The sequence below is a fragment of the Phocoena sinus genome, chromosome 4 (assembly GCF_008692025.1).
Source record: "Phocoena sinus isolate mPhoSin1 chromosome 4, mPhoSin1.pri, whole genome shotgun sequence".
Lineage (NCBI taxonomy): Eukaryota > Metazoa > Chordata > Mammalia > Artiodactyla > Phocoenidae > Phocoena > Phocoena sinus.
This window is the reverse complement of record NC_045766.1, coordinates 72,707,115-72,720,828: the sequence shown is the minus strand read 5'-3', so window position 1 is coordinate 72,720,828 and position 13,714 is coordinate 72,707,115. Positions and strand designations below refer to the sequence as shown.

At 41.8% G+C, this 13,714-nt stretch overlaps 1 protein-coding gene across 1 annotated transcript; it reads right to left on the bottom strand.

Moving 5' to 3' along the window:
• Positions 1-9: 9 nt before the first annotated feature.
• On the bottom strand, positions 10-13,598 carry TM4SF19 (transmembrane 4 L six family member 19). The gene is made up of 7 exons (XM_032629407.1): positions 13,489-13,598; positions 9,435-9,570; positions 7,825-7,949; positions 3,021-3,222; positions 2,537-2,614; positions 441-610; positions 10-190 (listed from the first exon to the last, which is right to left on the bottom strand). The coding sequence occupies exons 1-7, from the start codon at positions 13,596-13,598 to the stop codon at positions 10-12; spliced, it is 1,002 nt and encodes a 333-aa protein (XP_032485298.1).
• Positions 13,599-13,714: the final 116 nt, after the last annotated feature.

The following is a 13,714-nucleotide window of genomic DNA, read 5'->3' as shown; positions in this document are numbered from 1 at the left end:
CATTACCTGTTACTTCTCACAGAGGCTGCAGAAAAGGCCCAGGAAGCTGTTGATGAAATGAATGACCACCAGGAGAATCTGGAGGAGGCTGATGCACAGAAGGGCAGAGAAGAAGCACACGTGCCAAATGACAGCTTTAGAAGGCTCCAGGCAGACAGAATTCCAGAGTGAATGGTCATACAAATAATTCCTATCCCCAAAAATAAGGAGATCAGGGGTTGGAATAAGTAAGAAAATCCCAGCAACCTTGATAGAAACCTGGGTTCTCCCTCAGCTCAGGTCGTAGGATTAGATTTTTGAGGGTGACTATTGTTGCATTTGCAATTTTCTGAGCATCAGAGAAGCAAGATGCTAGAATGCAGACTAAAAGGAGTTTGTAGTCCCTTTCTGTGTCTTTCTTTCTCTGAAGAGACTGCAAATCCAAGTTTCCATCCATTTACCTGTTTTGCAGGTCTTTGAATGGGTAACCATGTTTCCAAGCCTGTGTCTGATTGAAGGACGAAACATCGAACATGCAAAAAGGACCATCTTTCAGGGCTACTCCAGAAGTGATAAAGCAAATCAAGGCTCCAAGAAAAGCCAGGCCACTTGACAACAGAGCAGTAAGCATCTGCAGAAGGAGAGAAGAAACAGTGAGCCTGAGAGGGGGTCGTGACTTGTGGGCTGATCTGGACAAATCTAACTTCTCTGGTGCTCAGGCCTTCCCCAGTCATGGGGAGGATCCTACCCACAGCACCTCCTTTAAAACATAGCCAAGGTAGGGCTGGCTGATGAGGGGTCACTGGGTAGAGCCGGGAGGGGGTGGGAAAGAAGGAATGGAGAAGGAGGAAACACTGGCATCCGGTCCCAGCAGCAGGTTCAGCCTGATTCAGCAGGCTCTTCAGAGCTTCTCAGCAGAGTGGCATCAAAAACTTTGTCACTCAGACTGCAGTCATTCAGTCTCTGGCTTAAAGGGTCAGATTGGTTATCGCAAGCCCCCCTCTGACCCTTTTAAAAGAAAGCTGTATTTTTTCAAAAGTCCCAAGCTGCCATCCCTGATTCCTCTCTTTCTCAGATCAAGCATGAAAGGAAGGAAGGGAGGAAGAGGGGAAAGAAGGAAGAAAAGGAGGGAGGGAGGGAGGCAGAGACAGAGAGAAATTACAGTCAACTCTGAAATAACTCGAGTTCTGTCATTGTACTTTTCTGGTCTGTGCACCACTCATTTCCTTCCCAAAAGATAGCAATGTGTTTATTTCCTTGGCAGGATTCTAACTTCCAGATTGGTTTCTTTCTCAGGATACCAGATTTTCTTTTTCTCCTTCTCAAAAAACACATATTTTAAAATTTTAAATAAAACATATATATATATACGTGTGTGTATGTGTGTGTGTGTGCGTATATATATATATAGTTTTTATACAGAATCAGAGTCGTTTTCCCACTGATGTCAAACTGGTTTAGAACTCGAGAGGGGCCGCAGAAAGCTGTGTAGTAAGTTTTGACTCTAAGTTAAAAGATCAAGATGAATTAGTCTGACATAAGCCTAGGACAGAGGTTCTAAAAATGTGGTCCCTGTCCCAGCAACAGCACATCACCTGGAAACTTGTTAGAAATGCAAATTTCCCCCCCTCCTCATCTTGCTCCACCCCAGACCTACAGAGTCAGAAACTCTGGGCGTGGGGCCCAGCAATCTGTGTTTTAACAAACGCTGCAGGGACTCTGATGCACACATTCAAGTCGAGAACCACTTGCCTAGGGGAAAACCAGACATGACTGAGAACAGATAGTGAGTGAACTGTGTGGGTGTTTATACTTAATTCTTTAACATATAATTCTGAATCAGCAGGGTTCCCAACATGTGGGCTGTAGATATCAAAGCAGGATGCAGAGTTACTGTAAAAAGGCCACAAATTCATGTGTCTGAGACTGAATGAGCAATATATCTTATACATTTATGTACTGAGATTTTTCAAATATATATAGATGTTGCTGTAATTAATAAAGTGCAAATTTATTCTGGGCCTCAGCTTCATTATCTGTAAAATGGAGAGGTTAGACTAGAATCTAGTCATCAGATGATCTCTGGAGAATCTTTCAGCTCCAAGAAAAATTAAGAAAAATAGCCAGGAAATTTTCTATCAATGACACATGACTACAATGTACATAACTCGTGTCCATATTGTTCAATAGGCTAAAACTAATAAGAACAGTTCATGTATAGCTGAATCGCTTTGCTATATAGCAGAAATTAACAGGACATTGTAAACTATACATCAATAAAATAAAAAAGAACAGTTCCTCACATGTGTGTAGACATTTATGGTTCATTAAGCACTTCCTCCCTGGACTTGATCCTGTTAACTTTCATTTTACAGAAGGATCCGAGATTCAGAAAACTTGCCCAAAAGCTTAGGGTTTTTAGACCCTTAGAGAGGTACGGTCAGGACCTGACTTCAAACCCCAAGACTGAAATTGTCTCTTTATCACTCTGCCTGCCTCTAAAGTAATAGAATGTGGGGACATTCTAGGTATTAGAAGAGTGGAATCGGGTGCTTACACTTTGGCAGGGCCCACTCTTACTGAAGCAGCCATATCTCCAGCCTGTCAAGGAGATGAGGGTAGCTGCAGTGAGAACCTGGGGGAAGAGGGAAGAGTGTTAAAAAGAGATTGGGTAATTTACATCTCTAGCTGCCACCTGTGGCTGCTGAAATAGAGTGGTTAGACATCTCACATGGACTTAATTACCCTACCTTTCCCAGAGGGCTTGGCTTTGACTGTCAGGACCCAGTTTTGGATGGCTAGCCTAATGTGACTCTATGAATGGCAGCGTTCACACCAAGCCTGCCTAGTCCAAAATTCAGCAACATTTGACCAGTCTTCCTAGAGTCTTCTATCCCTTGCAGCTGCTATAGACCCCACAGCCAGCTTGTTAGTTCAAGCTTTTTTTCAAGGAATCTAAACACTACCCCCACCCCCACCTCGCTGCTCCACCTCTAAGGGGCACTTTGGGAGTTCACACCCAGGGAACCCCAGACACTCACCATGAGGCCTCCTCCCCAGAGCCCAGAGCCCAACATGGCATGCCTGCCAATGAGGCCCCTCAACAGGTAGGTCACATCCCAGTTAGGAAAGAGGAGCACTGTGTTGGCTGCAGCAGCAAACAGGGCTGTAGTCCCGAGGCTCAGCCCCAGTATTTGGGAGCAGGTCCGTGAGCATGCCATCACACAGAGAGAGGACACTGTCCTGGAACCAATGGAAAGAGGGTCATGGTAGCTCTGTTACTGGGAGCTGGTGGGTAGGGGAAACCCCAGGAGCATAGGGTGGGGAGGGGGAAATAGACCAGAGGCACTGTCACCCCCTAGGGTCAGATCAAGAAGAGCCAAGGAACTTGCTTAAAAACTCTGCGTCTTATAAATATTTCCCAATGGATAGAATTTAATTGCTCCATTTTCTGCCAGCTCCCACTCACACACACACACACACACACACACACACACACACTCCTCATCCCATCATAATTTGCTTGTACCTCTATTAAAGCCAGTGATTATTTCTATTTGATACAGAAAAACAACAAAAACAATTTTTTTGAAGATGTTGGGGGTAGGAGTTCATTAATCAATTAATTTATTTTTGCTGTGTTGGATCTTCGTTTCTGTGCGAGGGCTTTCTCTAGTTGTGGCAAGCGGGGGCCACTCTTCATCGCGGTGCACGGGCCTCTCACTATCGCGGCCTCTCTTGTTGCGGAGCACAGGTTCCAGACGTGCAGGCTCAGTAGCTGTGGCTCACAGGCCTAGTTGCTCAGTGGCATGTGGGATCCTCCCAGACCAGGGCTCGAACCCGTGTCCCCTGCATTAGCAGGCAGATGCTCAACCACTGCGCCACCAGGGAAGCCCGAAAAACAAAATTTTAAAGGTGTCATCCTCTTGCTTTAAAAGATGTCATTTTAAAGATGTCCGCTGTTACCACTTCCATTCAACATTGTACAGGAGGTCCTTTCCAGTGCAATAAGAAAATAAAAAGTGGCAAAAGCCACAGGTATGAAAGAAAGAAGTAAGAATATCATTATTCACAGTAACATGATTATCTGTGTAGAAAATTGTAAGGAATCTATCAAAAAGTTAATAGGTGAGTTTAGCAAGGTTACCAAATAAAAACTTAAATATACAAAAATTCTATTGTATTTCTATATACAAGCAATAATAAATTATAAAAGTTAAAAAACAACATCATTTACAATAATATACAAATAGAAAATACTTATGGATAAATTTTACAAAATCTGTGTAAGACCTGTACACTAAAAATTATAAAACATTACTGAGAAAAATTAAAGAAGACCCAAACAAATGGAGAGATATACCACGTTCATGAATCAAAAGGCTTAGTATCAGTGCAATCTCAGTCAAAATCCTAGCAGTGTTCTGTCGTAGAAACTGACAAGCTGAATCTAAATTTACATGGAAATGCAAAAGACCTAGATTTTTCAAAACAATGTGGAAAAGAAGACCAAAGTTGGAGGGCTTACATCATGTGATGTTAAGACATTATAAAGCTACAGTAATCAAGACAGCAAAGTAATGGTGTATACAGACATGCAGACCACTGGAACAGACTAGAGAATTCAGAAATAGAGCTATACAAATATGATCCAATGATTTTTGAAAAGGATGGTATTTTAGTAGGAAAAGGTGAGCCTCTTCAACAAGTGATGCTGGAACAATCCATATGCAAAACAAAAATATATACTTTTCCTATTACTGCAAACCCTATTCAATAATTAACTCAAAATGGACCATGGATCTAAACCTAATAAAAGTTTTACAAGAAAACAACAGAGAAAATCATTGGGATTTTCGGTTAGATAAAGATTTATTATATAGAGCACAAAAAGTACAACCTATAAAAAGTGATAAAGTAAACTACTTCAAAATTAAAATTTTGCTCTTCAAAAGACACCATTAAGGAAATGAAGAGACAAAACACAGGCTGGGAGTAAATATTCACAATACATATTTTGTAAATATGTATGTGAATGTGACCTCATATACATCTGACAAAGGATTTGTATCTAGAATACATAAAAAATTCTTAAGACTCTACCATAAGTAGACAAACAACTGAGGGACTTCACTGGTGGTGCAGTGGTTAAGACTCCATGCTCTCAGTGCAGGGGGCCCAGGTTCAATCCCTGGTCAGGGAACTAGATCTCACATGCATGCTGCAACTAAGGAGCCCGCAAGCTGTGACTAAGGAGCACGCCTGCTGCAACTAAGACCCAGCGCAACCAAATAAATAAAATAATGTAAGCAAAAAAAGAAGGCAAACAATGGTTTTTAAAAATGGGAAAACGATGTGAACAGACACTTCATTTCATCTCACAAAAGAAAAGCTATATGGATGACAACTAAGAACATGAAAAGACACTCAACATCATTAACATAGGGGAGTGAAAATTAAAACCAAAATAAGATCCTACTACGTACCCACTGGAATTGTTACAGTTAAAAAGTTGGACTAGGGGCTTCCCTGGTGGCGCAGTGGTTGAGAGTCTGCCTGCTGATGCAGGGGACACGGGTTCGTGCCCCGGTCTGGGAAGATCCCACATGCCGCGGAGCGGATGGGCCTGTGAGCCATGGCCACTGAGCCTGCGCAGCCGGAGTCTGTGCTCCGCAGCGGGAGAGGCCACAACAGTGAGACGCCCGTGTACCGCAAAAAAAAGAATAAAAAGTTGGATTATACCAAGTGTTGGTGAGGATGTGGAACAACTAGAACTCTCACAGATATGTGGTGAGAATGCAAATGGTACAGCCACTTTGGAAATAAGCTTGGCAGTTTCCTAAACCGTCACTTACCAAATGATCAAGTAATTCCACTTCTACATATTTATCCAAGAGACATGAAAACACATGCCCACACAAAGACTGGTACTTGAATGTCCATAGGAGCTTTATTCATAATAACTAAAAATTAGAAACATGGAAACAACCTAAGTGTCCACCAACAGATGAATGAATGAAAAAAATATATATATATGTGCAATGGAATATTATTCAGCCATTAAAAAAATGAAGTTCTGTTACATGCGGCAACATGAATGAAGCACGAAAACATTATGCTAAATGAAATAAGCCAGACACTAAAGGACAAGTATGTATGATTCTACTTATATGAAATATCCAGAATAGGCCAATTCATAGAGACGGAAAGTAGATTAGAGGCTACTAGGGACTGAGGGCAAGGGGGAATGGGGAGTTATTGTTTAATGTTTACAGAGTTTCTGTTTGGGAGTAATGAAAAAGTTTTGGAAACAGGTAATGGTAATATATAGTTACACAACATTGAGAATGTAATTAATGCCACTGAGTTGTACACTTTAATATGGTTAAAATAACAAGCTTTAAGTTATATATATTTTACCACAATAAAAAATCAATTAAAAATGAGAAATACAAAAAAGTGAGAAATAACTCAAATGTTCATCAATAGATGAATAGATAAACTGTGGTATATCCATACAATTAGTACTACTACTAGGCAATAAAAAACAATAAACTACTGATACATGAAACAACATGGATAAATCTCAAAATCATGCTAAATGAAAGAAGCCAGAAACAAAAGACTACTCACTGTATGATTCTGTTTATATGAAATTATAAACACTAGAAAAGGCAGAACTAGTGACAGGAAGCAGATCAGTGGTTGCCAGGGGCTGAGAATAGAAGAGGGGATTAATATACGTACATAAGGAAACTTTTTGAGGTGATAAAAATGTTCTATATCTAGATTCTTATGAATATACAACTATATATATATTGACAAAACTCATCAAACTACTCTTAAAATTGGTGAATTTTATTATATTTTAATTATATATCAATAAAATTGATTACAAATTAAAATGTCATGTCTAGATAGGTTGTAAAATGCCTCCTCCACACCTTTACTTATAGCCGTTTCTCCCTTTTAAATTTTCACTGATCTGTGAACTTTTTATTTTTTTTAATATGAATTAGAATAGGACTAGTAATATTTGGGTACACTCACGTCAATGTGGATCTGAAAAAATTCAGTACCATGACATCCCCAAGAAGTGGTTTGTTGCCACTTTGCAATTCAGTTACATATCTGGCTCAGCTTAAGGCTCTTGACGCTCCCCTCCTAACACACAGCTTTGCCCATAACCAGAAAATATGCATAGATCAAAGCCTCCACCCCAATCTCTCTTTTACCTATATACATACACCTACGTATATAATGAAATATTTCAGAGTTAAAGAATTAAGCATAATGTATATGAGATATTTGCTCTTGCTAGTAGTGTGGAATAATTGAACAACACCTATGTAAACACAACTGGTTTACAAAATAGATTCTTACCACTAATACTATTGAAGCCCCAGGTGTGCCCTCTCTATCATCTGCCTGTACCCCTTCCTGGGAATGACTACCCTAAATTTCGATTTTATCATACATTTTTAAAAACGGTTTTACAATTTATGAACTTAATTTAAAAAAACACAAACTTGATTAGCCTAGGTTTTTTTTGTTCGTCCAGACTTCAGCTTATATAGAGACTCGTGTTAGACACAGCACTGAGCAGGCCATTTGGTTGGGGCAGGAAAGGGGGTGCTCTTGTCCTGCCCGCCCATACCCCCATTCCCCAGCCTCCTCAGCCCTTGGTGACATTTGCTTCCCTAATCTCAGAGCCCAAACTCATCTCAGCTGCTCCTCCCAGCAGGAAACTTTCTGATGCAATCGCTAATATTTTAGTGGGATGAGTTGCCTTCACCGTGTGCCCTCTCCACAGGGTATTTGCTCTCTAAGCCATGTCTCTCAAACGGTGAATAAAATAACTCATCCCTGATGAAAGGAAGTTCGGGTCTCTGTGGAGGGGGGCACATGCTGGAGGAGTTGGGGGTAAGATACGGAGGAAGAGTGGCCCTTACTCCAAGGATACGAGGGGCCTGGAGGGAAGAGGGGGCACCAGGAATCAGGAGGGATGGTCTGTCCCTTCCCCTGCCCCCTCCCCCAGGGGCCCACCACAGAGACCTCTCTTCCTGAAGTGTCCTCCAAGTCGGTATGGTACTGGCTGCTTCCTCCACAGGTCCTCAGGGTGAGGAGCCTGCTCTGCTGTCAGCGGGCAGGGCATATGTATGGTAACAACCCACCCAAACAGTTTGTGATGCAGCCTCCCTCCCCAGACCTTCCTGCCATTGAGAGCCGCACTCTCAGTGTGTGTCCAGGGTGTTAGCAAGTAACGACTTTAACCCACATGCCTCTCAGATGACTGACATTTTGTCAGGGGCCCAAGAAAGGACTGGTGTGTGGTTGGACATTGAGGCACACTCTAGACCACCGGCTGGAAGAACCTTTTGTTCAGGAATGCCTTCAGCCTCCTTTGAATCATTCCACCCATGAGTAAGGCCTGTCTAGACAATAGATCACCGACATGAACCTCCCCACCCCAAAAATCTCTTCTTTGGAAATTTTTCTTATCAGGAAAGTTTTAGAAGGGAAGCTAAAAGATATGAACGTGCAGAGGGAAAACTAAGTTGAGCCCGGCCTTTGGGATGAGTGGGATCCAGAGAATCCTGGCTGTCCTACTAATCTGCTAAAGCACTTGCTGTGCTGCTGCATCTAGGAGGGCTGTGGCTCAGTTGGAGTTTCACTTCCTCCTCTTGATTTGTTCCCCTAGAAATCACAACATTCTGAGAAATGCTTCCACAAATGTGAGCCAGTAGATTAGCAAAGAGTTTGGCTAATTTGATATCTGAAGAGACAAGCAGGATCATAAGGTAAAACCTCACAACCAGGCTTTAGGGGCACCCTGTTCTAACCTGAGATCCTGGCTGGGTGAACAAATCATTACCTAGATGTCTGGGCAACAGTTTAAGTGATCAGCTGAGTGATATAGAGGAAGAGACTTGAAATTCTGTGTGTCTCTCAACCTAAATCACCACCTAGCCAGACTTTTATCATTCTTTCGCCAGTCAAATATTTATTGTGACCACTATCTGCCAGGCGCTATTCACTCTGGTGAACCAGAGACAGACTCTTCTCTTGAGGAACTTGAAGTCTGGTGGGGACACCAACCAGGCAATGAGAAAGTGTGGAGCAGAACAGTCCAGCTGAAGGTGTGATGGAAGCACTAGAGGATTGCCTAATCCTATCTGCAGAAGCAAGGCAGAGCCTCCTGGAAGGAGCGTTGTACGAGCTAAAACTTGACAACGAGGCATTAGACGGGCAAAGATGGGAAGGGAAAAGTATTCTAAGCATGTGTAAAGGCCTGAAGTTGATAGACTGAGGCAAAGAGATGTTAAACAAATTGCCTGAAGTCACACAGATCTGGTTGAGCCAGATCTCCTTTGAGTTGGAAGTTTGTGCTCTTAGCTGCTAGACCAAACTATTCCCTGGCCATCCCCTCACTGGGCCCTTCCATTTCTGCTTACCTGCATCCGGTGGCAAGAATCAGGATGGGAGAGAAAGAACCTGGTGAAGGGCTCCGTGTTCAGAGTGGGTCTGAACTCCTGTGGCCTCAGCTGGAACTCCTGCAGGTTTGGACTGGAGGCTCCTCTTTCAGGACTCCTACAGAGGGTCAGAGAGGCGCTATTTATATGTGGAAGTCACTCAGGCGTGTGTGTGTGTGTGTGTGTGTGTGTGTGTGTGTGTGTGGGCATGCATGCCCGCACACCACTGCCCACAGGCCTGCAACAAAGGAGCTTTCCTCTTCCTGAAGAGCCCTCTCCTGATGACCCACCCTCTACTCATTTTCATGTGACCCTAAGAAAGGAACCAGGAGGCATGGCCTCGTGAGCTAAAATGCCTTAATGAGTCAGAGGATGCACCCATGAGAAATACCTTATCCTCCTTTCTTTCCCAAGCAGCAACACTTTTTCACACACTACCAGCCCGTATCTGTTTCACTCACTGCAGTGTCTGGGCTCCTTGGAAAAACAGCACCAAGCAGGGCGGCCATCATTTTTTCCTTATCACCTTCCTTATTTTGCTCTTAGCTGTGGCTCCTTTAATAGCTTTCTAACTTTTTTTTTCAAGCTCTAGGCCACCATCATCTGTACCACCATTTTAATCATACTGATATGAGAGTGTCTGCTGTTAGATAAGCCATTGAGTTGGGAACAGAAATACCTTCTAAAATCTGAGTGATATCTGGCATTCTGTCATCAAACCATTCTAATTGCCTAATTAAGAAATGTTCTAACAGACACTGCAAATAAAATCCTTTTTGCTAAGCTGAGAAGAAAAAAAAGAGAGGACTAACCCAGGAGAGGCATCTAGCATCTTATTTAATTCTCAAAATAAACTTGTGAGGTAGGCATTATTTTACAAATGAGCAGATTATTATTACTGAGGCTCAGTGAACTACCCAAGTTCACACAGCTAATAGGTATTTGTAGCAGAAATTGAGACCCAGGTCTCTTAGGTGCCAAAGCACCATAGTACTGCCTCCAAACAGATAGTTGGAATCTGGGCTGGGAAAAAAAATATCTCAAAGCATCAATATGTGGGGCTGTAGAGAGTGTAGTTAGATGACACAGGATCATTTTCCTCCAACCTCACTCACTGTTACTCTGAGCAAGTCAAATTTCTCTGGGCTATAATCTCTTTATCTGCATGATGAAGCTAACCTAGTATTTATTTTACTTGCTTTAGGTCTGTTGTAAGGATCTAATGAGGTAGTTTGTAAATGTGTTTTATAAGGTGAATAAGCGTTTCTTCTTAATATAAAGCTTGTGAGCCCTCGCCTAGTATCCTCTATCAAAATTCAATTCTCTGGGGAGATACAAGAATTCAATTGGGCTCTACATGATTCCCTTTTACGATGAAAATGGAAACTGGATCCTATTTTTTTTTAATTTCATTTTATTTATTTTTTATACGGCAGGTTCTTATTAGTCACCCATTTTGTACACATCAGTGTATACATGTCAATCCCAATCTCCGAATTCATCACACCACCACCACCCCTCCTGCCACTTTCCCCCCTTGGTGTCCATACGTTTGTTCTCTACATCTGTGTCTCTATTTCTGCCCTGAAAACCAGTTCATCTGTACCATTTTTCTAGGTTCCACATATATGCGTTAATATACAGTATTTGTTTTTTCTCTTTCTTACTTCACACTGTATGGCAGTCTCTAGATCCATCCACGTCTCTACAAATGACCCAATTTCATTCCTTTTTATGACTGAGTAATATTCCATTGTATATACGTACCACATCTTCTTTATCCATTCGTCTGTCGATGGCCATTTAGGTTGCTTCCATAACCTGGCTATTGTAAATAGTGCTGCAATGAACATTGGGGTGCGTGTGTCTTTTTGAATTATGGGTATATGCCCAGTAGTGGGTCATATGGTAATTCTATTTTTAGTCTTTTAAGGAACCTCCATACTGTCCTCCATAGTGGCTGTATCAATTTACATTCCCACCAACAGTGCAAAAGGGTTCCCTTTTCTCCACACCCCCTCCATCATTTGTTGTTTGTAGATTTTCTGATGATGCCCATTCTAACTGGTGTGAGGTGATACCCCATTGTACTGGATCCTATTTAATGAACTTTTCAATAGTGGTTTACCAGCTTTTGTGTCAGGCACATATACATCTGCATACATAGAAATTTCACACATAGAAAGCAGCTCACATACAGTTTAAAAGAATATTAATAACATAATTATTCCTCGTATATATGCATCAAGGGTTTTCTCAGTATTGTTTGCATCATTAGTAAAATCTCTGTGCACAGAGATGATGTGTGCTCCTCCATCCAGTGCATGAATTAATTCATTAATCAAGTGATTCCTGAATTCCTACCATGTTCTAAGCTCTATGCTGGATTCTGAGTCCACAGAGCAGAATAAGATACAGCAGGCTCTATCCTCAAGGATCTCACAGTTGTGGGGAAGAGGCATATAAACAGCACAGGTAAATAAAAATGCAGTGGGAAGTGGGCAAAGATTTTTTCAAACAGGACACAAAAAGCAGGGACCATAAAGAAAAAGATTGATAAATGGAACTTAAAATCAAGAACCACTCTTCATCAAAAGACATTAAGAGAGTGAAAAAGCAAACTACAGACAGGAGAAAACATTTATAATACATATATCTGACAAGCGTCTCATGCCTGGAATTAAGAATGTCTACAAACCGGTGAAGAAGACAAAGAACCAGTAAAAACTGGGCAAAACAGCTTGAGCAGGCACTTCTCAAATGGCCAATAAGTATATGAAAAGCTCTAACTCATCATGAAAATGCAAATTAAAACCACAGTGAGGTACTACCAAACACATAACCGAACGGCTTAAATTAAAAATGTTGACGAGAATGTAAAGCAACTGGAACATTGCTGGTGGGAGTGTAAGTTAGTAGGACCCCTTTGGTTAAATGTTTGGCAATATCATTTACCAAAATTAAACATTCACCTACCCTATGACCCAGCAATTCCAATCTGAGGTATAACCCAGCAAAGGAAAATGATGGAATTTGGCTTTAACACCTTAAAGTGCCAAACTTAGTTGGGGCTGGTGAGAGCAACTTTAAGTCCTTTTTCCTTAGGGTAAATTTGTGACAATTAATTCAATGATTCATCTGATGAACAAGAGCCTTCTTTTAGAAACTATATGCTTGCACTAAAGTTTTACCAAGTAAGGCCAGCTTAGGTCAAATTCTTCGTTCCCCTGTGGTAAGCCCTCTATGGCCACAGAGGCCTGGTCACTGCCATGAAAGAACTAGACATTACCTTCTTACAGGTATGTTAATAATATCAGAATTTGGCTCTATTGGAGACACAGCTACTAGTTATCACTTGGTTGGTGATATTTCTAGGGGAAAGTAAATGGGAGTCTAGGGTGGGCACAAATTTAGAATGGGGCCTGGGTGGGAAAACAATTTGCCTAATGCCATAAAAGGCTTCCCATGGCCGAAAGGCTTGCGAAAACAGGATAGACAGATGTCCCATTCTGGGGCATATTGAGAGGTTTGGAGGTGGGATTTGAGCAAGGAATAGAGGAAGTTGAGAAAATGGAATTCACTGGTAGAGGGAAAGGGAAAAGATAAGGACAGTCAGGCCAGTGTTTCCCAAATAAGAGTGACAGACTAATCAGCTTCCTCGTGGGTGGGCTTCAACTTTGACTGACAGCTGACTAAACAAGAGTGCACATTTTCCTCAATTGGAGAGAGAAAAAAAGGAAGGTAAGTGATGTTGAAAGAGTTGCCATTTACACCAGTCCACTGAAGAGGAAGTTTGGGATTTTTTCCTTTTTTCTTCATTAGTATAAAAATATTACGAACTTCAACCCACTCAAGTTAGGCTTCCATCTCCAACATCACATTGAAACTGTTCTTGGTCTCCAATGATTTCTTGTGTCTAATGAACACTTGGCCCCTAGGAAGAATTAGAGTTGGCCACTAGATGGTTTTTGAACATTCTCACTCTTGGCTCCCTTGACAACCCACTCTGGTGTTTCTTCTCCCTCACTGGCCTCACCTCTTAGACGGGGCCTCTTCCTGTTGGTGATCTCCAGGCCTGGGTTCTGGGCCCTCTTCTTTAACTTTCTCCTGAGTGACCTCATTCTTTCTCATGGCACTGAACTCCATCTACATCGCTTATGATTTCTCAAATCTCTTAAGTCCAGTTCACCTCTCTTCCTAGCTTCAGAATCACGTGTCCAACTTGCTATACTACACCTGCACTTGGAAGTGCTGCAATTAAC